The sequence below is a fragment of the Akebia trifoliata genome, unplaced genomic scaffold, assembly GCF_017979445.1.
Source record: "Akebia trifoliata isolate Shusen 1 unplaced genomic scaffold, ASM1797944v1 Contig00993, whole genome shotgun sequence".
NCBI lineage: Eukaryota > Viridiplantae > Streptophyta > Magnoliopsida > Ranunculales > Lardizabalaceae > Akebia > Akebia trifoliata.
The window spans coordinates 1-26,792 of record NW_028237404.1 but is presented as its reverse complement, the minus strand read 5'-3'; the positions used below and the strand labels follow the sequence as shown (position 1 = coordinate 26,792).

General features: G+C 33.3%; 2 protein-coding genes across 2 annotated transcripts; both read left to right on the top strand.

The window, feature by feature from the left end:
* Positions 1-1,528: 1,528 nt before the first annotated feature.
* On the top strand, positions 1,529-4,969 carry LOC147380783 (SKP1-like protein 1A). The gene is made up of 2 exons (XM_086431242.1): positions 1,529-1,888; positions 4,510-4,969. Exons 1-2 carry the CDS (start codon positions 1,610-1,612, stop codon positions 4,810-4,812), a joined length of 582 nt encoding a protein of 193 aa, XP_086287368.1. The 5' UTR covers positions 1,529-1,609; the 3' UTR covers positions 4,813-4,969.
* Positions 4,970-17,425: 12,456 nt separating this feature from the next.
* LOC147380782 (SKP1-like protein 1A) lies at positions 17,426-20,039 on the top strand. The gene is made up of 2 exons (XM_086431243.1): positions 17,426-17,809; positions 19,769-20,039. The coding sequence occupies exons 1-2, from the start codon at positions 17,486-17,488 to the stop codon at positions 19,940-19,942; spliced, it is 498 nt and encodes a 165-aa protein (XP_086287369.1). The 5' UTR covers positions 17,426-17,485; the 3' UTR covers positions 19,943-20,039.
* The last annotated feature ends 6,753 nt before the right edge of the window (positions 20,040-26,792 follow it).

Genomic DNA, 26,792 nt, shown 5'->3' with positions numbered 1-26,792 from the left:
TGAAAGATATCGATTTATGGAAACATTTACCTCTTCTCTTCCATAAAGAGGAGTGATGGGTTGCTTGGCATTTGACTCTGATTTCTTTCTTGAGACGAGAGTATAGATAGTTTTATATTAAAGTGGGTAGTTTTAGGTAGTTAGGTTGGTTTTTAGTGGAATCATTCTCCACCATTGGGGATCTTCCCAAATAGATCTTAGACCAGTAAATATGTTTATGTGGGGATAAAGATGTGTTTTCTATGTTTTATGTGGGCATGAAGATGTGTTTATATATATATATATTCTATATATATATATATATATGGGTCCCGTTCAGCACCCTAAGTTTTACCTTACACTTTAACAAATGTTTTTTGTCCTACATGGGTTAGAAGTTTTGGAATGGCTGATTTTTGGTGAGGATGATCTCTATGGTGAGGAGATCATCCTCACCAAAAATCAGCTCATTCCAAAACTTCTAACCCCATAAACAAATGGTTTACAAAAAATGGACGGTCCACGATTTTTCAACTTGTAAACATGGGGCTAAACATTTCGGAATGGGCTGATTTTTTGTGAGGATGATCTTTTAATCATAGAGATCATCCCTCACCAAAAATCAGCCATTCCAAAACTTCTAAACCCATGTAGGACAAAAAACGTTTGTTAAAGTGTAGGGTAAAACTTAGGGTGCTGAACATTTCCCTATATATATATATATATATATATATATATATATTGTGGTTCTTGAATTTGATAATTTTGTAAAATTTAGAAATCTCATGCATCAGGGAGAAGATGGGTCGGAAGTTGAATCCATTACAGGGTTTTTGTTTTTTTTTTCTTTTTCAAAAAAAAAATCTCCTTCCTGCTTTGTAATTCTAGAGAGATGGTAATACACCATTTTTGGTAAGCATCAGCATATGTTGCGGTTAGAAAGATTCTCTGCCTTTGGCTTGCCCTGCTGTGTAAAGTTTTTTGCACACTTTAAATAGAATGTATGTAAGTATACCATTTGATGGTTACTATTATATATCAATTGGTTGTGGTTGGGTGGGGGCTGTAGGGTAGGGTTTGCACTTCTCAGTGTGTTATTATTGCAATTTTCTTTTGTGGAACTGCACCGGTGTTGATTTAAATTAAATGATTTGTCAGTTAATCTACTACTTGGTATCCCCATCTTCAGTTAACCCCGATAAAAAAATAAAGAATAATTCTCGAACAACAACAACGATCTGGAATACTAGGTGTTCATATTTCACTAAAGGCTTGGACTCTATGTAGTCATACTTTTAGTGTTGTAATGTTTAACATTCTTCAACAGTATGAACCAATAAATATTTTCTTTTGCAACTGTTGCAGTCCTTTAATTGGATCCAAGTGCTGAATTCTATCAAAATATGAGGAAAAAAGAAAATTTGTGGGGGGGGTGGTTTTCCATTGTTGTGGTCTTGTTTCCAAGGCTTCTATTCAGAAGCCTGTTATCATTGTGGATTTAGTTTCCTACGTCCAAGTTTTATTTCTAGCGTATTACTGATTGGTTTGTTTGGTGTATTATTTTTATCAGGCTGCAGACTATTTGAACATCAAGAGTTTGTTCGACCTGACCCGCCAGACGTTGTATGACATGATGGTGAGTTTGAAGAGTGGTGATGGAGAGGTGTTCAATGTGAAGCAAGTTGTGGCTCGTCAATCTCAGGTTATCAAACATATGACCGAAGTCGATTGCGCAGACGGTGTGATTCCATTGCCCAACGTAACTGGTAAGATCTTGGCTAAGATCATCGAATACTGCAAGAAACACGTTGATGATCGTACTCCAACCCTTGCCCTAGATGATCCACTCAAGATCTGGGATGCTGACTTTGTCAAGGTTGATCAAGCCACCTTCTTTGCCCTAATGTCGGTGAGACGAGACTCCTTTCTTTTTAGGGTTTCATGTTGTTTAGTTAATTTTTCTCTAATTGTTCAATCTTGATTGCTAGGGTATTATTTCTTTGCTCATGAATTATTTTTATTTATTTATGTTGAGTGAGAGATTATTAGGGTTTCTTTCCAATATATAGTTTGGGTTTGGTTCTTCTATTATTGTGCTCCGATCTTTTGGAGTTGGTGTTCTAATTGAGTTAGGGGGTTTTTAGGTTGAAATTTACCAAATTTTTTTTTAAAGATGTCAATTTTGTAATCCAGGGTGGTCATCTTTTGCATGCACGGATTTGTTAATTTTAATCGATGATACTCTGACTCTTTTGTCCTTGTAATTTGAAGAGAATGTAAATCTTTTCTCTTTTCTACAATATTTTGTTAAACACCATGAATTATAATCTAAGATGATCTAATCTTCTTTTTTAGAAGATTGTGATTGTTAGCAAGGGCTACTTGTTGATGTTGAAAGGGGATGATTTTTAGAGATTTTTTCTTATGAAAGTCATCGAACTAAGATGTCTTTATAACTTCAATTTGTTGCTGGAAGTGTTTATTGAGATTATGTATGTTCTGTATTTACTTGTTGATGTTGAAAGGGGATGATTTTTAGAGATTTTTTCATATGAAAGTCATTGAACCAAGATGTCTTTATAACTTCAATTTGTTGCTGGAAGTGTTTATTGAGATTATGTATATTCTGTATTTTTTTTTTCTTTAAAAGTTTACTATGTTTTGGATTCAATATTGACTGATATGTTATTCAATTTTTTTCCAAACTTGTAATGATGAAATCATGAAAAATCTCAAAGATCCGACACTCTCCAACCATACCATAAATGTTCAGGCATTCTCCTATCAAAGCCTACCCAAACATTACTAAAATTTAAGAGAAAAAAAACTGCATTAATCTATTTTAGAAGAATGGAAAGATAATAGATTTATGGAAACATTTACCTCTCTCTTCCATAAAGAGAATGATGGGTTGCTTGGCATTTGACTCTGATTTCTTTCTTGAGAGAGAGTATAGATAGTTTTATATTAAAAAAGTGGGTAGTTTTAGGTAGTTAGGTTGGTTTTTAGTGGAAGCATTCTCCACCATTGGATCTTCCCAAATAGATCTTAGACCAGTAAATATGTTTTTGTGGGGATAAAGATGTGTTTTCTATGTTTATGTGGGCATGAAGATGTGTTTTATATGTATATATATGGGGACGGTTCAGCAGCCCTAAAGTTTGCCAAGTTTGGTGCCAAACATTTTTCAAAATATGGGTTAGAAGCTTTGGAATGAGCTGATTTTTTGTGAGGATGATCTCTATGATGAGGAGATCATCCTCACCAAAAATCAGCCTATTCCAAAATTTCTAACCCCATCAAAAGTGATTTACAAAAATTGGACGGTCCACGATTCTTCAACTTGTAAACTAGGGTTAGAAGTTTCAAAATGAGCTGATTTTTTGTGAGGATGATCTCTTCACCGTAGAGATCATCCTCACAAAAAATCAGCTCATTTTGAAACTTCTAACCCTAGTTTACAAGTTGAAGAATCGTGGACCGTCCAATTTTTGTAAATCACTTTTGATGGGGTTAGAAATTTTGGAATAGGCTGATTTTTGGTGAGGATGATCTCCTCATCATAGAGATCATCCTCACAAAAAATCAGCTCATTCCAAAGCTTCTAACCCATATTTTGAAAAATGTTTGGCACCAAACTTGGCAAACTTTAGGGCTGCTGAACCGTCCCCATATATATATATATATATATAATATATATATATTCTGGTTCTTGAATTTGATAATTTGTAAAATTTAGAAATCTCACCCATCAGGGAGAAGATGGGTCGGAAGTTGAATCCATTACAGGGTTTTTGTTTTTTTTTTCTTTTTCAAAAAAAAATCTCCTTCCTGCTTTCGTAATTCTAGAGAGATGGTAATACACCATTTTTGGTAAGCATCAGCATATGTTGCGGTTAGAAAGATTCTCTGCCTTTGGCTTGCCCTGCTGTGTAAAGGTTTTTTGCACACTTTAAATAGAATGTATGTAAGTATACCATTTGATGGTTACTATTATATATCAAGTTGGTTGTGGTTGGGTGGGGGCTGTAGGGTAGGGTTTGCACTTCTCAGTGTGTTATTATTGCAATTTTCTTTTGTGGAACTGCACCGGTGTTGATTTAAATTAAATGATTTGTCAGTTAATCTACTACTTGGTATCCCCATCTTCAGTTAACCCCGATAAAAAGAAAAGAATAATTCTCGAACAACAACAACGATCTGGAATACTAGGTGTTCATATTTCACTAAAGGCTTGGACTCTATGTAGTCATACTTTTAGTGTTGTAATGTTTAACATTCTTCAACTGTATGAACCAATAAATATTTTCTTTTGCAACTGTTGCAGTCCTTTAATTGGATCCAAGTGCTGAATTCTATCAAAATATGAGGAAAAAAGAAAATTTGTGGGGGTGGGTGGTTTTCCATTGTTGTGGTCTTGTTTCCGAGGCTTCTATTCAGAAGCCTGTTATCATTGTGGATTTAGTATTCCTACGTCCAAGTTTTATTTCTATCGTATTACTGATTGGTTTGGTGTATTATTTTTATCAGGCTGCACGCTATTTGAACATCAAGAGTTTGTTGCACCTGACCTACAAGACGTTGGCTGACATGATCAAGGGTATGTCAACAAAGAAGCTTCACAAGATATTTAACATCAAGAATGACTTCACCCCAGAGGAAGAGGAAGAGGAAGAGGAAGAGGAAAAAATGCGGGAGTATGAGGAAATGCGGGAGTATGAGGAAATGAGGGAGAAAGAAATGTGGGAGTATGAAATGTGGGAGTGGGAGGAAAAAATGCGGAAGGATCGAACGCAGGAGTATGAAACTGGCAAGTTTGATTGTTTGGCATAATATCACTCTCTTAAGTAGACCTTCTCTTAAGATAACCAGATTGACTGGAAGTTGATAATAAGGAAAGGTACTTGCATGTATTATATGGAAGCATGACAACATAAATATGCCTTTTTTCCCCTCTTATCTATAAAGTCATTTTGATCATTCTATAAAATATAGATCTCTAAGTTAAAAAGTTCCTCATTCAAACTGTTACGAAATTTCAAAATTGATGTGGTGTTGGACTTGCCTTTGTTGGTTGGAAGTATGGTGGTGCTCTGAATTCAAAGACTTAATAATACACTATTATGGCCTTTATGTAGTCTTTTAAACAATGTTATGGTACACAAATCCTTCACCATCCAAACTCATACCAACTTCTAAGATGCATTATCTAATAAATTTCAGTTGATGTAAAAAATAATATATATTTTTCCCTTTTTGAAAAATAAAAATATATATTTGAATACTATAGTAGATATTTTCAAGAATTTGGTAAAACTATGATCTCTTGTATAATTAAGGTGGTCCATATCTAATTGGATGCTTAGTTACACTTATGTATATCATCAACTATTCAAAATCCCCATTATGTATCCAGTTAGATATGTCATCATAGGTTGGTACAAAAAATGTAATTGACAATTTTACTTAGTAAGAGAGTCTTGGAACAATTGACATGGAAGAACAGATCTTTCACCAATAGTTTTTTTTTATACCAAGACTACTTTGTTCTTCATTTACTTAACAATGAATAATAATAAGACATTCGATATTGAATAGAAACAATATAAACCAATCATATAAGTGAGATGCCTAATCTTACTCTTAAGCTGAAAATATTAATATAAAAAATACATGTCATTGGTTGTGAACATAGCAAGAGGAATTTGTGTAATCACTTTGTGTCATCACAGTCAAAGCACGTACTTACGAGGATCTCCACCAATAGGAGAGAAATCACCAGCGCTGATTTGTTCCAAAAAACTTGATAGACTGATACAACTAGGCTTCACTTGGGCCAAAGTAACTTAGATTCTAGAAAAATTGAAAAATCTAAAACTACAGAATAAGTGGCGGAGAGGAAAGAATCACCAACAGAAACTGGTATTCCAAGAGAAAAGAGAGCAAAGCAACCACAAGAATATAACCAACTTTCTACTCTACTAAGCTAATATCCTTTATTTACCAAACTGGGATTGGGTTCAATTCTTTTATATCATAAATAGCAATATCTTAGTCAATGGGTATGCCAACACCCCCCTTGAACTCGTGCATCACTATAAAAAAAGAGATATTGATCTTCTGGATGAAATGTTCCAAAGTAAACCCACTCTCTCTAGGAGCAAATGCTATCATGTCATATCAATCCGGGGAGTGTCCATTGAATGCTAAAATTCTAAAAGAACTCTTCCCAGACTGCTCAAGAAAATAAACAGTGAACAAAAAATTTGGTCCATTGAATCTTCAATAGATTTAACACAAGATGCATCTGTTGAGGCAAAGGAAGCATGACCAAAAAATTGATGATTATTGATAACGATCTTATCTAGCTTTACATAGTCCAAAATGTAGAAATTTACCCAAAAGAAATAATGATAGACAATGGAATAAGTAACACAAATTTTAGATGGTTTGGCTAAATTCCCTGTCCACAGGAAGATGGTATCCTTTTTCACGAGGTTACCATCACTCTATCTCACCTACATCAGCCAAAACTGAAACTTTCTCACAAAACCCTAAAATGAGTTTATTTGAAATTGTCCCTATAGCAAAAGTTATGAAATAGTAAAAAAATAACCCCACAAAGTTGCTCAAGATAGTAGTCTGCCCCATATAATACTACCAAGGCACAAACGTAACATAACACAAGACAGACCAAAAATGCTAATTTTGAAGAAATAGGAGACTTCCAGTTGGGAATGTAGATTGTTAGCTAGATTAGAAGCAGGGGCGGAGCCAGGAGTTTCTTGTAGTGGGGGCAAACTATGATTAGTTGTATAGTTGAAGAACTTGAATGGAGGGAGATGAGGGTGTGGGGGCAAATGAGGAGGGAGGTGAGGGAGTGGGGACAAATGGGGCATGTAATTAGTTGAAAATATAGGGGTGTCTCAAAGTTCAGTGGGGGCAATTGCCCCCACCAGCTCCTTACTAGCTCTGCCCCTGATTAGAAGCATGGTATACTACTATGGAGTGGTACATGTGTAATTGTGTACAGGAGAGTGACAGAACATTCATGGGGAGACAGAACCCATATCCACCACGTGTTCCTGGTGCACTACATGGCCACATTCTACTAGATGTATGCCTGAGATTTCTTCTATAAAAGGAAAATAGTTATGTGCAAAGATGAGGATAGCAAACTTCCAAGAAGTTCCTATATTAGTGCTCAAGCTTATAGACAACCAACATTAGTTTGTAAAGAGAGAAAAAAAAAATGTAATGTTCCAAATGACCCAAACCAACCTCAACCATGGCTACCAACTAATTTAATCATAAAGACATAGCTACAATCTATCTCATACTTACTAACAAAAGAATTTTATGGTTTTTTTAAAGAAAAAAAGCAAGAAGAAACAACACAACTTTCATGTGAACTACAATCCATCTCATATGCCTCAACGAACTTAATATTTTGGATTTTTTTTTTTTTTTTTTTTTAATTTTGGATGTGGATGCATATAACATGAGTATATTATGATCTTCAATCCACAACATACAAATACTAGGCTCACCTTGGATGAAAATAATATGAAACTACTTAGAAATTTAAAACAATGAATAAAACATGAGAAACATAATCATTGATGTAAACGAATCTCAGTGTCCAAAAACTGTCACATGGACTGAAAAAAGGAATGTGTTTAATCAAACCATAATAAACTACAATGATTAACCTAGTTGGGACCTATGAGATAAGCTGTAGTTGTTTTTCTAAGTTATAAGCATATTAAAGTAATGTTGCTTCTGCTTCCCTTGTTAAAACAATTAATAACAATTATAATAAAATAAAATGATAAAACTAATAAGGATCTATGACTTACCCTTAAATCTTGATTAGCAATAGTCAATTTGAGTCATAGTACAAGTTACTATCTTGGAAGGAAGGAAGGTTTTCCTTACAACTCCTTACAGGAAACTAATCACTTAACCATTACTAATAACAAGGCAACCAATCTTCCCATTAAAGGTCCAAAGCATCTTGGGAAAAAGGAAAACAAGTCATTTTCGTTTCTTGGGAGGCTTCTCAGGGGTTTCATCATCATCATCTTCGGAAGAACATTCCCCAACTTCATCAGGGACATCATTAGGAACGTTGTGTTTGGTGATGTATTCCTTTAATACACTCATACTCTCCTCTTTCATCGAAACCAGCTGTTCAGAAAGTACACCATGGGTCACATTGACATTATAAATTTCTGAACCAAGACAGATTGTTGCCTTAACTCGAGATCTAGGAGGGGCAGCATCATCCTCCATCTATGTCAAAATACCTCCATGCAATAATAATCATACTAAATTAGACCAAGTTACAAGTGTATTGAAGCAATTGGCTTCAGAATATTATACAAGTAAAAGGAGGTATGTGTGATATGGGGTCAACCACCCACCTAAGAACAAAATATGCACTCTTTATATCAACATATTTATCTTCCAAATAACTTAATTTCCATCCATAAAAGAAGCAACAATCATAAAACCTTCCAAAATGACTTTAGCCTACTTAATTCCAAGTGAAAAAGAAGCCAAACATGCTATATTTGTAGCCAATCTCTTAACCAAACTCAATTATTTAAATCAATTACAAGGAAGGATTGAGAACCTTGTCAACTTAGATATGTTCTGTTTGGTCTAGAAGGGAAATTTTTTTTATTTTTATTTTATTAGTGTAGAATTTCATTAAAGAGAAGAAAAAGATTAAAGGTTGCAACATAAGATTGAAAAAAAAAAAAAAGGAACATTTTGTCAGTAATACTCATGAGAAGACTACAAGTTATAAACACAACCAAAAAAAAAAAATTGCCAACACCAGATGAGACAAACAGATTTGAGGAAAAAAAGAAGTTATAAAAAATAAATGGGTTCAACAATTTGTCATCCTTTTTCATTGGGCTTAATTATAAAAAAGCCCCTCCACATTTTCATGAAATTTAGAGACATCTCTATATTTTTCAAAGTTATGATACATCCCTTGACATTGGTCTTCCATAGGGACTAACCGAAATTGCCTGGAATGCCCTTAGCATTTATTATGAAAGAGGCAAGTAATAATTACATGAATGAGTATTTATTATGTAAAAATAAACTAATATACTCATCTTTTTCGTTAAGTGACAAAAGAAATAGGGGATTATTGGAAAAAAAAAAAGTGTTGGAGAATGCTAACGTCCCCGTAAGGTCTTGGACATTAACATTCCCCATATATATGGTCTTGAATTAATTTAAGAGTCGTGTTGGAATAACATTGAAAGTGACATCATCTGGGGCATTGGTGTGCACAGAACCATAGATGCTTCTCACTCGTATCTTAATGAAAAGCATCTATGGCTATATAGACAAATCCACGTAAGCAATATCTGAAATAATGTCAATTTCAAAGTTGCTTCAACATTTTCCTTAATTTAATCATTGCAATTTCAACCATAGAATGATCAGCTAATTAAGAAGTCAAAGCCATTGTAATTTGTCATTATTGAGTGTCCTAACTTTGATAGTTATTTATTACTTATTGAGTAGTGATGAATGCATGCAGTTTTGATATGTGGTTAGATACGCAACTGTAGTAATCCGTTCCTGGAGGTAGCACGACACAGGGTGAGGGGTTTAGTCCCACATCGCCCAGGAGTGCGGTGGTTGAAGTAAGAGAGCAAACCAAACCTACATAGTACCGAGGCCTTTTGGGGGTAAAAGCCCAAAAACAAAACCTTGAGTCCATTGGGCAGTTAATTCAGGGACAATATTGGTACTGTTGTAGGTCAGGGTGTGACAAATAGTATCAGAGTTTAAAGCTTGCGAGGCGAAGGGATCACCTTGTGCACACTTGGGCATGTGTCTTGTAAGGGGAGGTAAATATAGTAATCCGCTCCTAAAGGTGGCACGACATGGGGTGAGGAGTTTAGTCCCACATCACCCAAGAATGTGATGCTTGAAGTATTCACAAGGAGCAAACCAAACCTACATAATACTGAGACCTTTTGGGGGTAAAAGCCCAAGAACAAGACCCTGAGCCCATGGGATAATTAATTCAGGGACAATATTGGTATTGTTGTGGGCTGAGGTGTGACAGCAACTAACGTGGCAAGGGCACAAAACCATAAATCTCTCTCATTGGTGTACACAAGAAAAAGATGTGTGATTCTGTGCTCTTGTCACATCAACCATGTACCCATCCACATACCAAAACTGCATGCATTCATCATTATTCTTACTTTAAGTATGGGATTGGGTGACACACATCTATCCCATCTATACCGACATGTGGATTGTGGACCTAGGGCTGGCAATGAATCAGATAATACCCGACTCATTTGACCTGAATAAATCAAATATGGGCAAGGATTTTCTACCCGATTAAGAATTCAGGCAATTTTACTTGATACCCATTTACCGAAAAGTTTTGTAGGGTCAGATATGAATATATATCATATCTTACTTGTTAACTTGACAACAAAAGTATAATTTCATATTCTATTTATAAATATATGTAAATATTATTTTAATTTATAATTCTTGTTATTAAAGTAAAAAAAATTGGACAAGAGGTTAAAATTTTGGGTGCCTCAAGAATTGGCTAAGAAATCGGGTACGATTATCCACCTAAAACTTGGGCAAAATTTTGGATTTGAGTATTATCCTAAAATTCGGGTAAGAAATCAGATATGGGTGTGTATGTTTCAATTCGGGTGTGGAGACAATAGAAGTTTTACCCAACCCTATGTGGATCATACTTTTCTAGAACAGTTGAGACTATAATATGGGTTAGATATTTTGAATATCAATTGGTAGTCTCTTTACTACTTTTCAAGTAGAGGGTGATTCAACTAGTTAGTCTTTGATGATCATAGTACACCCCTGTCTATTGCTAGTAAGGATTAAATTGTGGCTATGTTGTAGTTTTCATCACTTTGTAACTATGTGTGTATCTTGGACTGAACTTCCTCAGTTCTTTCCTTATGGGTTGTAGATCAAGTGAAAATGGTTATGTATAATTAATGTGAAAGTCGCCATTGGTATGTGCCCTTTGAAAATGATGCCTAATTATCAAATTTTGATTGAAAAATATTCACAGCTTAAGTTCAAAAAAAAAAAAAAAAAAGAAGAAGAAGAAGAAGAAAAGAAACCCAAAAATAAAAGAAAAAAAATTGATACATTAATATGAAAGTCTTCATTGGCATGTGCCATTGGAAAAAAGGCTGCCTAATAGTGAACTCTAGGTTGAAAAATGATGATACCATGAAATTCAAAAGTGTAAAAGCATAAGGGCTAAAAAAAACATATCTTCTGAAATTCTTAATGCAAAATCATAAAAATGGAATAAGAAAAAGAGATGAAAAAAAAAATCACATGTGTGGTAGAGCAATGGTTGATCGGCCTGTTTTTGCTCCCCAAGATCGTGAGAATGATGTTCCCCACCTTAAATTTTACTTGATAACATAAAAAGGAATCACCCGAGTCGTGAAACAATGGTTGAGCGACCAGGGTTTGCTCTTTAGGATCATGACATTGAGTATCCTCATCCACAATTTTACTCTATAAATTAAAAATGAACCTCTTGAGTGGTGGAATAGTGGTTGAACAAATCTCTTCGCCTGTGATTTTACTAGATACACCTGTTTGTAGTGGCATGGCGTATCTCTAGGTACTAGTCCCATTTTCAAAGAGGTCAGAGACTCCCTATCAAATAAAACAATAGACGTCAAAAAAAAAAAAGAGAAAAAAAGGCATCTCCCTTGGACATTAGCTAGGTTTGATCTTTCATTAGGTTGTATTTAGTTTCCATATATAGTGATCTAACATGCATATTGGCCTAATATTTGCACCTAATCTAGAATAGTCCAACTCACCATTTCACTCAATGATAACCAACGTTGAAAAATCTTGTAACGGATGACCAGTAAAATTGAGTGTCTCATTCATTGTTGGCTTCACTGTCTCTTTTGCCTTTGTCAAATTTTTATTAGAATGATGGTTTGATCCAACTCTTAGGATTTTTTTTAAGTATTGCATATCATTTGTCTGGATTTCATTAAAAGAAAGGGGATATCATGCGAAAATGAGTTATTGAAAGAAACTTCGTTTGGTTTGTGACAACTAGCTTTAATTAATGGGAATTGTTTTTTTGTAGGTAAACAAAATTGTTTAGCTATTTCACACTTTTCTATAATAATTCACAAACGTTGCAAATAAAACAAAGCTATTTAGGACAAAATATTTATTAATTGCAAGTAACAAACTAAAATATAAGTATTCCCAATGAAAAAAAATTAAAATTGGAACATAATGATTAATTAGTTTTTAACTTGCTTATAATAAATTGTGAGTATGCGCTCATGGATAAATCAACATATCCACCTACAATAAGTGTAATCTTTTGTATAATCATTTGATGCTCAAATTCATACGTTAATAAACAAACCTATTTGGTTTGCAATGGTTAATTTTATTAGAAATTAATTTTTTAATTATTTAAAAACACATAAACTCAAAATTTTGAAAATCTAACTTATTTTTGTTAATTTACTTGTGATTTAGGCAGATTTTTTTTACATATAGTTACGTACAAATACAAATTTAAAATTTAAATGTTAGAAAATTTCAAGTCATTGCCTCATTAGATTGGTTTTGTGTACTTGATATCTATTCTACACATTCATCTCTAATCGATTGTATATACCTCTATAATTATTATCATTTTCGCTTGCATTGCCATCATCATATGAATCATCAACTGCTTCAGCATATCTTTGCTCTTCTTCTATTTTTAGTTATGGAATTTTGTTTGTATGACATTCACATCCAATAGTTATGCTTCTTGTATCTCATCCTTGTCTTCTAAGGGAGTACCAGATGAGATTAACTTGGAAAAATGGTGGGATATCTCTTATGTGAACTTGAGCAATGTAAAATGTGTTGATATGGTAATCTTAACCATTATTGACGTATTTCTTCATGGACTATTTGCATATCAGCTTTTTATTTTGTGTGCAAGGCAACATTTTCAAATAAATTTTTGTCTTATATTTTGATGTATCTCCATATCAAATCGAAAATCAGGCTAGAGATTTCCTATCAAGTTGATTTTTAACATGAGATTCACTAGAGATTGGCCTAAGCATTAGAAACTTATTTAAAGAGTTATGCTCGGCATGATGACCCACAATGCAAAATACTTTTATTCTTTCTATTAATTTGTAACTTTTGTTATTCCCATTTTGGACTTTTCATGCTCACATCTTTTTTGCTAATTATTTTCTAAAGTCATATGATATTCAATATGTAGGGCAGATCTCTAATCTTACATCTTAGATAGTGTAATCATAGAATATACAATATTGATGGGAACATCTTATTATGAGGTAGCTTTTAGATGAAACCCACATAAGGGAAGTTTTATGGATTGAATTACATGCACAGTTTAAAATGACATTCCTCTTTAATCCTATTGCAAATGATTATTTTTTCATTATATGCTTGCAATAGATTGTTGCAAAGACTGCCTCCCAATTGGCGTTGGCAATAAATTATCGATAAAAATGCTCTCATTTGGTAGAGTGTGAAGGTCATGCCATAAATTCTCTACAAAAAATCTCCCATGCATGTGCAATGCATTAGTTTTCTAAGAGCATGTATGTACGAAATTTGTTTTTTTTTTAAATTATGAAATACCCTATCTAAATAACATTCATGTCTTGGATTGTATACTTAAATTACCTTTATACCATTGGAGCTAAAATACATAAAAAAATCAAAATTTCTTAAAATATTCATATCTATCTATATATATTACCATTATAAACAAATATGCAATCCCGACAATTAAAACGCCAAATCCAACACTTGGGTTCTATTTTTGGGATATGTGATATATCCTCAAGCTACATGTTTTATCTCGACCATTGGATTTTTTGTTTTAATAGTAGGGATTGTTTGTTTGGTTCAAAGTTTCTTTTTTATTAGTCAATGGATCCTATCAGTTTATATGGTATGTTGTTCTGTATTTTTGCCATTGTTTATTCTTTCATTTGAGTTGTACAAAAAGTCAGTTAGAATGTATGTTGAGTGGTACTTGTGTTGTTGAAGTGACAATTATAATGGTCATATTTTTGTAATATATATAAAAAAATATTAAACATACAAAAATTTATTTCTGTTTCTGGAAAATGACATGTCTAATTCATATAAATCTTTCCATTTATATGATTTTCTTGTCAATCTCTCCATAACTAATACTAGTAATAATGCATTATGAGGTTGATATGTAGGGAACACTGGACTAGGTTGTTGGGGTTACCTTGAACTTGACCAAGTGCAAGTGGTTTTTGAAATCTAGTGAGGTTCATAGTTTGAGACATTTTTTATGTTTGGGCTATGGTTTAGGTTGTCCCAATGATTATAGGATACCCCCATGTTTATGACTAATAATGTGATTGATAATGCATGAGTATGCTAAATGTCTTCATTGTTAACTCATTTGCTACGGGTCTAGCACACCCCTTGCATTCGTTCAGTAATTTTCCTTCCACACTTATTTGGGGTTTGAGGGTCCCCTCTAAGGTAAGTTTCTTCTCTTGGTTGGCTGTTCTAGGTAAAATCTCCACTCTTGATCTTTTTATTAGTAGGGGTTTTGTAACTTCAAACTATTGTTTCCTGTGCTACTCAAGTAATAAGTCGGTTGATCACATCCTCATTCATTGCAAATTCTCCGTGTTAGTTTGGCAACACTTTTTTAACCTTTTTAAGATCAGTTGTGTGATGTCGTATTTCTTGTTGTCTCTTTTCCTAAGTTGGGCCCTAACAATTTTCTCGGGGTGTATGAATACCTTGTGGAGACTTCTCTCCTTTTCCATTACTTGGGGCTTTGGTTGAAAAGAGATGAGAGAATTTTTTAAGAAGTGACCTCTACTTATCAATAAGTGATGCTGAAGATTATTGGATTGTTGTTTTTTTGTGTGTAAAGTGAGCCCCAATTTTAAGGGTGTCTTTTTTGAGGAGTTTGTTTTTAGATGGGGTCTCTTTGTAATTAACTTTTTTTTCTCTTTGGTGGGTCATCTAGGCAGTTTTGTACTTTCTCACTCTCTAATAAATGTTACACTTATAAAAAATAAAAATAAAAATTTGTAAACATGTAAAATTTAGTGTATGTGACAAACATTAACTACAATGTTCCCATTTTGGCCATCTCATGTCTCTCTTGGGCACTTACTTTCCTATTTACATTGATGCATAATGTGTTCTCCCAATATGGAGATTACTATGGTCCATTGGCCAATAGGGACTATGTCACGAAAAGAATAACTCCATCACTACTTTGCCATTCGAACGCATTAACTTATATGAATGCCTGCAAGTGTTTCCATGAAGTTTATTATGGACGTACAATGGTGCATATCACCTCACGAAGTACCTATACTTATCTCAACCTGTTGCCGAGAGCTTGCCCTAATATGTTATTCATAATAAATTGATATGTCTGAGTACGTAAGTGGAAAATCTCTTTGTACTCCTTCATTTAAATTGAGTTATATAGGTTTTTTTATTATTAACTCTAGCCTTACAAACTTAGTAAGATTTCAAATTATATCAAGGGTAATTGAGCACCTTGTGGTATTTAAAAAACATGATCTGATGCCATAAGGATATAGAGGACAAAATTCTATGTACTTAAAAAGGGCAATTTTTCATCATTAAATGTTAATTTCAAATTTGTGAGTTCGGTAGGAGTTCAATAGCCATCCATTTTCAAAAACCTTGGATCAAGTCCAATTTTTATTATTTATTATTTATTATTTTTTTTGTTTTGAGTTTTTCCACCAGATTTAGAGGGTTGTGGTGTTGGATTGCCAATTTGATAATCCATTTTGAGTTCAACGACCCTTAGTAAAATTTGAGATCGAGTTAGTAAAGAAATTATTATTATTATTTTTTTAAATTAAAAGAGAAGGTGGCATGTGTTACATGCATGTATCAATTTTGAATATTCTTAAAAGTTGTTAATAAAAGCGTATCGCAAATTGCAATTATGGATAAATTTCTTAATAGACCTTGTGGAAGGGGTTTTGTCCTTCTAAATAATCCCTAACTTTTGGATGGTAGTTTGATAGTCCATGAGGTAGCTTTTTTTTTTTTCCATAATGGTCCCTCAACATCATTTCTCGTGATTATGTTTTTGAAATACCCAAATTACCATTTTTCTCATCTTCTTCACATACTTAGGTTTTTCAACGGCGAATATGATAATTTTCGACGATTTTTTACCATGAATAACGAATGGAGAATGATATACTCCCAATTCTGAATACTTAGATTCATTTATTGATTTATATAAAAAAATGAATAACAAAGTTGAGATTTTAAATCTTTGTAAAGTTTACGTCATAACTTTCAATTTGAGTATTCGTTTCACAAATATGATATATGCATTGGTTATTTCAAGAAGATTTATCCAATAATGAAGTCGTAAAAACAAAAAAAATAATAAACAATCTAGATCACATTTACTGTGTCAAGTTCACCAATTTTTATTGTTGAATTCAACATTTTTATTATCGATCTCACCACTTTTTAATGTTGAGTTTGACAATTTTTAAAATTTTCAAATTCAAGTTATCGGAGTAAATATATAGTTGATATATCCATTGAAATAGCTCTTCTTGTTGAATTCATCAATTATCTAAAGTGGTTGACGGGGACATTTGTAAGAGTTGTTATAGCGGTTATATCAACTAAAGTGATAGCAAGTGGATATATCCGTTGTGATAACTTTAATTCAAAATTTTAAAAATTTGTCGAACTTAATAATAAAAATTATTGAACTTAACAATAAACATTTTGAACTCAACAATAAACATGTTGAACTCTACGGCAAAAAGTGGTGATACCTGATTATAAAAAAAAAAAGTAATATTATTGAACTCAACAATAAACATTTTGAACTCAGATAATAAACATGTTGAACTCTACGACAAAAAGTGGTGATACCCGGTTATCAAAAAAAAAGTAATGAACTCGATATCGTAAATGCAATCCAGATTTATTTATTTGCTTTTACAACTTTGATAATGGATGAATCTTCATGAAATATGCAAAATGCATATATCATAATTGCAAAAAAGATATTAGAATAAAAAATTAGAACTTAATCGTCAAAAAATTTAGAAAGTCAGCTTCGGTTTTTTATTCTTTTTATAAATTATTGAAATAAATCTAAATATTCAAAATTATAAGTATATAAAATAAAAAAAATGTCGTAAATGATGGCACTGGCGGTTTGAAAAACTTAAGCATTTATAGAAAAAAATATATTTTAAAAGAATCATAAATACAGAAACAGAAAAGGAAAGTCCCACATCAGGTTCCGAAAAAGATGTTTCTAGAAAGTAATAATTCTATTATTATTATAAGTAATAGTGAGATGAGATTAAAAAGATAGTTTGAAAAAGCTGAGTTGTTTTGTTTGAGAGAGAAATCAATCATGGCGTCGCAGAAGTTGAAGATGGTGAGTTTGAGGAGTTGTGAAGGAGATGTGTTCGATGTGGAGGAAAATGTGGCTCTTCAATCTCAGACCATCAAACATATGATCGAAGACGATTGCGCAGATGATGGGATTCCCTTACCTAACGTAAGTGCTAAGATCTTGTCCAAGATCATCGAATACTGCAAAAAACATGTTGAAACCCCCACCACCACCACCAAGACTGATGATCGTACTCCAAACCTTGCCCTAGATGATCCACTCAAGATCTGGGATGCTGACTTTGTCAAGGTTGATCAAGCCACCCTCTTTGACCTAATCTTGGTGAGACGAGACTCCTTTCTTTTCGATTTTTGTTTTTAGGGTTTCATGTTGTTTAGTTAATTTTTCTCTAATTGTTCAATCTTGATTGCAAGGGTATTATTTCTTTGCTCATGAATTATTTTTATTTATTTATTTATTTATTTATTTATGTTGAGTGAGAGATTATTTTAGGGTTTCTTTCCAATATATAGTTTGGGTTTGGTTCTTCTATTATTGTGCTCCGATCTTTTGGAGTCGGTGTTCTAATTGAGTTAGGGGGGTTTTTAGGTTGAAATTTACCATAATTTTTTTTAAAGATGTCAATTTTGTAATCCAGGGTGGTCATCTTTTGCATGCACGGATTTGTTAATTTTGATCGATGATACTCTTGACTCTTTTGTCCTTGTAATTTGAAGAGAATGTAAATCTTCTCTCTTTTCTACAATATTTTGTTAAACACCATGAATTATAATCTAAGATGATCTAATCTTCTTTTTAAGAAGATTGTGATTGTTAGCGAGGGTTACTTGTTGATGTTGTAAGGGGATGATTTTTAGAGCTTTTTTCATATGAAAGTCATCGAACCAAGATGTCTTTATAACTTCAATTTGTTGCTGGAAGTGCTTATTGAGATTATGTATGTTCTGTATTTTTTTTCTTTTAAAGTTTACTATTTTTTGGATTCAATATTGACTGATATTTTATTCATTTTTTTTCCCCCAAACTTTCAATGTTGAAATCATGAAAAATCTCGAAGATCCGACACTCTCCAACCATACCATAAATGTTCAGGCATTCTCCAATCAAAGCATACCCAAACATTACTAAAATTTAAGAGAAAAAAACTGCATTAATCTATTTTAGAAGAATGGAAAGATAATAGATTTATGGAAACATTTACCTCTCTCTTCCATAAAGAGAGTGATGGGTTGCTTGGCATTTGACTCTGATTTCTTTCTTGAGAGAGAGTATAGATAGTTTTAGATTAAAAAAGTGGGTAGTTTTAGGTAGTTAGGTTGGTTTTTAGTGGAAGCATTTTCCACTGTTGGATCTTCCCAAATAGATCTTAGACTGGTAAATATGTTTATGTGGGGATAAAGATGTGTTTTATATGTTTATGTGGGCATAAAGATGTGTTTTATATGTTTATGTGGGCATAAAGATGTGTTTTATATATATATTTTGGTTCTTGAATTTGCTAATTTGGTAAAATTTAGAAATCTCATGCATCAGGAGGTCGGAAGTTGAATCCATTAGGGGTTTTTTTTTACTTTTTTTTACAAAAAAGCTCTTTCCGGCTTTTGTAATTCTAGAGGGATGGTAACACACCATTTTGGTAGGCATCAGCATATGTTGCAGTTAGAAAGATTCTCTGCCTTTGGCTTGCCCTGCTGTCTAAAGGTTTTTTGCATGCTTTAAATAGAATGTAAGTATACCATTTGATGGTTACTATGATACAGCAAGTTGGTTGTGGTTGGGTGGTGGGGGTGTAGGGTAGAGTTTGCACTTCTCAGTGTGATATTATTGCAATTTTCTTTTGTGGAACTGCACTGGTGTTGATTTAAATTAAATGATTTGTCAGTTAATCTACTACTTGGTATCCCCATCTTCAATTAACCCTGATAAAATAATAAAAAAAAAGAATAATTCTTGAACAACAACAACAACGATCTGGAGCACTAGGTGTTCATATTTCACTAAAGGCTTGGACTCTATGTAGTCATACTTTTAGTGTTGTAATGTTAAACATTCTTCAACTGTATGAACCAATAAATATTTTCTTTTGCAACTGTTGCAGTCCTTTAATTGGATCCAAGTGCTGAATTCTATCAAAATATGAGGAAAAAAGAACAATTTTCTTGTGGTCTTGTTTCCGAGGCTTCTATTAAGAAGCCTGTTATTGTTGTGGATTTAGTATTCCTACATCCAAGTTTTATTTCTATCGCATTACTGATTGGTTTGGTGGATTATTTTTATCAGGCTGCAAACTATTTGAACATCAAGAGTTTGCTGGACCTGACCTGCCAAACGGTGGCTGACATGATTAAGGGTAAGACACCAGAGGAGATTCGCAGCACATTTAACATCAAGAATGACTTCACCCCAGAGGAAGAGGAAGAAGTGCGGAGGGAGAATCAGTGGGCCTTTGAATGATCCTTTTATGTTGTTGGTTTGAATAATCATGGGATTTGGACGGTTGAAAAATTGGGTGCGGATGATATGAATAATTTAAGCAAGACTATTATTAATATCTTCTCTTGAATCTTCTTTTACTAGTAGTTCACATTAATAGTTATTTCAGTTTCGCTCGACTGATTAATATATATGGTTGGTTTATCGCTCGTAGAAAAGGGAATTAGAGGGATTGTACCTCATTGTAGGGATTTATACCAACTACTAAGGTCTTCTAGTTAAAAAAAGGGAGAGAAATAAGATATGTTTTTGACAAGGTTTTATACCAATGAAAATGATGTCTTCTAGTAAAAAAAAAAACAAAGAGAGAAATAAGATATGTTTTTGACAAAGTTTTATACCAATGAAAATGATAGATCATTCATTAATCAGAATAGAGAGAAGAAATATACAATTTGATATGGGGTATGGCTTTTCCAAAAGGGGAATTTTGAACAAAATTGAAAACTTGGTGATAGTTAAATGGAGGCAAGTATGATAGTCGGGTATAATATCACTCTCTCAAGTAGACCTTCTCTTCAGATAACCAGACTGACTGGAAGTTGATAATTAGGAAAGGTACTTGCATATATTATATGGAAGCATACAACATAAATATGCCTTTTTTCCCCTCTTATCTATAAAGTCATTTTGATCATTCTATAAAATATAGAACTCCCAAGTTAAAAGTTCCTCATTCAAACTGTTAAGAAATTTCAAAATTGATGAGGTGTTGCTGGACTTGCCTTTGTTGGTTGGAAGTATAGTAGTGCTCTGAATTCAAAGACTTTATAATACACTATTATGACCTTTATGTAGTCTTTTAAACAATGTTATGGTACACAAATCCTTCACCATCCAAACTCATACCAACTTCTAAGATGCATTTTCTAAAAAATTTCAGCGGATGTAAAAAAGAATTTTTTTTTTTCCTTTTTGAAAAATAAAAAAAAATATTTGAATACAATAGTAGGTATTTTCAAGAATTTGGTAAAACTATGATCTCTTGTATAATTAAGGTGGTCCATATCTAATTGGATGCTTAGTTACACTTATGTGTATCATCAACTATTCAAAATCCCCATTATGTATCCAGTTAGATATGTCATCATAGGTTGGTAAAAAAGTGTAATTGACAATTTTACTTAGTAAGAGAGTCTTGGAACAATTGACATGGAAGAACACATCTTTCACCAATAGTTTTTTACTTTTATTTTTAACCAAGAGTACTTTGTTCTTCACATACTTAACAATGAATAATAATAAGACATTCGATATTGAATAGAAAAATTATAAACCAATCATATAAGTGAGATGCCTAATCTTACTCTTAAGCTGAAAATATTAATATAAAAAATACATGTCATTTGTTGAGAACATGGCTAAGAGGAATTTGTGTCATCACAGTCAAAGCACGTACTTACGAGGATCTCCACCAATAGGAGAGAAATCACCAGCGCAGATTTGTTCCAAAAAACTTGATAGACTGATACAACTAGGCTTCACTTGGGCTAAATTCTAGAAAAATTGAAAAATGTAAAACTACATAGTAGGTGGTGGAGAGGAAAGAATCACCAACAGAAAAAGGTATTCCAAGAGAAAAGAGAACAAAGCAACCTCAAGAATATTAGCAACTTTCTACTCTACTAAGCTAATATCCTTTCTTTACCAAACCGGGATTGGGTTCAATTCTTTTATATCATAAAAAGTAATATCTTAGTCAATGGGTATGCCAACACCCCCCTTGAACTCTTTCAATATCGTGCATCACTATAAAAAAAGAGATTTTGGTCTTCTGGATGAAATGTTCCAAGTAAACCACTCTATCTAGGAGCAAATGCTAAACGTCATATCAATCCGGGAGTGTCCCATTGAATGCTAAAATTCTAAAAGAACTCTTCCCATACTGTTCAAAGAAAAAAAAACAGTGAACAAAAATTTGGTCCATTGAATCTTCAGTAGATTTAACACAAGATGCATCTGTTGAGGCAAAGGAAGCGTGACCAAATAATTGATGACTATTGAGTAGGATCTTGTCTAGCTTTATCTAGTCCAAAATGTAGAAATTTATCCAAAAGAAATAATGATAGACAATGGAATAAGTAACACAAATTTTACATGGTTTGGCTAAATTCCCTATGTCCACAGGAAGATGGTATCCTTTTTCATAAGGTTACCATCACTCTATCTCACCTACATCAGCCAAAACTGAAACTTTCTCACAAAACTCTAAAATGAGTTTATTTGAAATTCTCTATAGCAAAAGTTACGAAATAGTAAAAAATAACCCACAAAGTTGCTCAAGATAGTAGTCTGCCCCATATAATACTACCAAGGCACAAACATAACATAACACAACACAGACCAAAAATGCTAATTTTGAAGAAATAGGAGACTTCTAGTTGGGAATGTAGATTGTTAGCTAAATTAGAGAAGCATGGTATACTACCATAGAGTGGTACATGTGTAATTGTGTACAGGAGAGTGACAGAACATTCATGGGGAGATATAACCCATATCCATCACATGTTCCTGGTGCACTACATGTCCACATTCTACTAGATGCATGCCTTAGATTTCTTTTATAAAAGGAAAATAGTTATATGCAAAGATGAGGATAGCATACTTCCAAGAAGTTCCCTATATTAGTGCTCAGTTTGTAGACAACCAACATTAGTTTGTAAAGAGAGAAAAAAAAAATGTAATGCTCCAAATGACCCAAGCCAACCTCAACCATGGTTACCAACTAATTTAAATCATAAGACATAGCTACAATCTATCTCATACTTACTAACAAAAGAATTTTATTGTTTTTTTAAGAAAAAAAGCAAGCAGAAACAACACAACTTTCATGTGAGCTACAATCCATCACATATGCCTCAACGAACTTAATATTTTGGATTTTTTTTTTTTTTTTTTTAATTTTGGATGTGGATGCATATAACATGAGTATATTATGATCTTCAATCCACAACATACAAATACTAGGCTCACCTTGGATGAAAATAATATGAAACTACTTAGAAATTTAAGACAATGAATAAAACATGAGAAACATAATCATTGATGTAAACGAATCTCAGTGTCCAACAACTGTCACATGGACTGAAAAAAGGAATGTGTTTAATCAAACCATAATAAGCTACAATGATTAACCTAGTTGAGACCTATGAAATAAGCTGTAGTTGTTTTTCTAAGTTATAAGCATATTAAAGTAATGTTGCTTCTGCTTCCCTTGCTAAAAAACTTAATAATAAAATAATGATAAAACTAAGAATAAAATGATTAAATAATGATTATCTGACTTTCCTTAAATCTTGATTAGCTAGTCGATTTGAGTCATAGTACAAATTACTATCTTGGAAGGAAGGAAGGTTTTCCTTACAAGTCCCTACAGGAACTACTAATCACTTAACCGTTACTATAACAAGGCAACCAATCTTCCCATTTAAGTTCCAAAGCATCTGGGAAAAGGAAAAACAAGTCATTTTTCGTTTCTTGGGAGCTTCTCAGGGTTCATCATCATCATCATCTTCGGAAGAACATTCCCCAACTTCATCAGGGACACTCATTAGGACGTTGTGTTTGGTGATGTATTCCCTTTAATACACTCATACTCCTCCTCTTTCATCGAAACCAGCTGTTCAGAAAGTACACCATGGGTCGCATTGACATTATAAATTTCGAACCAAGACAGATTGTCGCCTTAACTTGAGATCTAGGAGGGGCAGCATCATCCTCCATCTATGTCAAAATACCTCCATGCAATAATAATCATATACTAAATTAGACCAAGTTACAAGTGTATTGAAGCAATTGGCTTAAGAATATTATATCAGTAAAAGGAGGTATGTGTGATATATGGTCAACCATAAACCTAAGAACAAAATATGCACTCTTTATATCAACATATTTATCTTCCAAATAACTTAATTTCCATCCATAAAAGAAGCAGTAATCACAAAACCCTTCCAAAATGACTTTAGCCTACTTAATTCCAAGTGAAAAAGAAGCCAAACATGTTATATTTTGTAGTCCAACCTCTTAACCAAACTCAATTATTTAAAATCAATTACAAGGAAGGATTGAGAACCTTGTCAACTTAGATATGTTCTGTTTGGTGTAGAAGGGAATTAATTTTTTTATTATTTTTTATTAGTGTAGAATTTCATTAAAGAGAAGAAAGAGATTAAAAGTTGCATAATCAGATTGGAAAAAAAAAAAAAAAAGAACATTTTTGTCAGTAATACTCATGAGAAGACTACGAGTTATAAACACAACCAAAAAAAAAAGAAAGTGCCTACACCAGATGAGAAACAGATTTGAGGAAAAAAGAAGTTACCTCGGGTCCTTTCACAGAAGAAGGAAGCTAAAACCTTGCGCCCTTTGTCTGAGACTGAGAGATCGATGGACGACTAGACCGTTCCAAGGCAAATAAATGGGTTTGGGTCTTTGGGAAGAAAAGGTGTTATTAGGGTTCAATAATTTGTCATCCTTTTTCATTGGGCGTAATTGTAAAAAAAAAAAAGCCCCCCCACATTTTCATGAAACTTTGAGACATCTCTATATTTTTCAAAGTTATGATACATCCCTTGACATTGGTCTTCCACAGGGACTAACCGAAATTGCCTGGAATGCCCTTGCCTTCAACTTTTTTGCATATATAATATATGGGTCCCGTTCGCTGGCTAACGGTTTGGCAAACTTATATGGTCGTTCGATATAACGCGATCTGACGTTTGGATTTAATCTCAGCGAAATATAAATTTACATATATTTGCAGCGCTATCCCTCAAAGTTTTCTCTAAATTAGTGCTTACTCCCCTTTTCTCTTTAAAAACAGCACAGAACATAACAGAGAGTTCTCTTCAAACTCTCTCAAACCTTTTCTCTCGTTCAAACTCTTCATCTCTCTCCCTCTATCGCTGAAACCCTCGTCATCGCTCTGTCTCGCGAACTCTCTCGGTCTCGGTCTCGTCTGAAACACTCGCTCTCTCGCTCTCATTCTCACTCTCTTTCCCAAGTGTTATTAAACAGAAACGAAACCCTCTCTCTCACTCTTTAATTCTCTCTCACTCTCGATCCCTTTTCCCATTTCTCTTCGAACTTAATCGTAGTCGAACCCTCTCTCCCACTCTCTCATTCTCTCTCGCTCTCGCTGAAACCCTCTCTCTCTCTCTCTCTCGTTGCAACTCCCTCTCCTCTCTCCTCTCTCTTCGTAGCTTAAAGTTACTAGGAAGAGGTGCAAGATCATGCTTGGAGGTTGTAAAATCAGATCTTATAGGGTCATTGATAGGCCATTCTGGATTTGTTGAGACTCAAGACAAGGCTTTTTGATTTGGAGAACATGGAAAATGATGATTTGTTTTTGTAAGAGGAGTCAGCTAACTTTCTTCATCACATTCTTCTTCTCTATGGCTCTAGCAAAGTTAATGATCTTGATGGCTTCGTGTTTTTATTTTTTATTTTTTATGATCGGTAGTTGGCTTCTTGTGTCGTTGGGTCCGAGACGTACTCAACATAAAATGTCGGTGAGTGAGAATAGGCTTTTTGTTCAGCTTTTTTTGATATTTCAGTAGTAGAATACCTGTTGTTAATAATTTGAATTCCTCTTGTGTTGATGATTAATTGAAAAATATGATGACTTTCTTTCTAAATCCTATCCTCTCTCTTCTGGTGTTTGAATGTGAAAAAATAAAAATTTTGGATGTGAAGGTAAAGTGTCATCATAGTCTCAAATTGGGAGTCTTCTACTACGAATTTTAAAAAAAATTCAGAGAATTGTGTGTGACTATGCTTTTCAATGATTTGGAAATGGGTTATTTTTTGAGTGATGCATGACTTGGTGTTTGAGTTGATTTAGTTTCATTTTTTATAGACCTGACACATATAGGCACAGAACAATCTTCACACACCAAATGAAGAGCTATCGACATCACAAAGCTATGCTATGTAAGTTTTTACAATTTATGTCTTCATAGTGTGTACATGAGATTTTCATAACTATGAAATGACATGAATAAGTATGATAGATTTAAAATAATGGGGATCATGCATGGGGAACCTTGAAACCTTGTGTTTTTAGAGTGCTATTGTAAGTTGGATCTTCCTTTGATGCTTGAGTGCCTTCCTTTGATGCTTGAGTCCTTTGTAGTTGCTAATTTGTCTTTTGTTGTTTTTTTCTTTAAATAAAATATCTATCTATTCAGAAAAAAATATATACTTATGTATACTGCATGTGTACTTAGACTTTGTGTTTGTTTTTTGTTGTTGTTTTTATTTTTTTTTTTTTTTCTTTTCCCTCTTGTTTTATTTTTGCTTTCAGGAGGGATCAGGTTTTTAGCTTTGCATCACAGCGTCGTCAAAGGCGCTGGGGTCTCTTAATGTCAATATTAAGCAAAGGGGTCGCTTTATGTAAGAAGTAAAATTCATTGATCTGTCAGCATTTCATCCTTTCAGAATTTAAACCTTAACCCTCGTAAACTTGTTGTAACAGATGTGGAGATTGGTATTTTGGGTTTTGGACGGATATCACGTGGCTTATGCATTCTAACCATTTATGTAACCATTGATGTTGTTGCTCTTTTTCTTTGTTGCGTTCTATGAGGCTTTCTTCGGTCTCCTTGTTAATTAATGTTTTTTTTTTCTTTTCTTTGTCTTTTGAAATATATTATATTTTTCAAAAAAAAAAAAAAAAAGTTTCGGTGTTACTTAGTTTGTGAACCCTAAAGAATATAAAAAACCAGTTCAAGAGGTTAGTTTTAACCATTATTAGAAGTGATTCTATCCAATTATTTTATAAAGATCGATATTTGATTTATGATTTTCATCA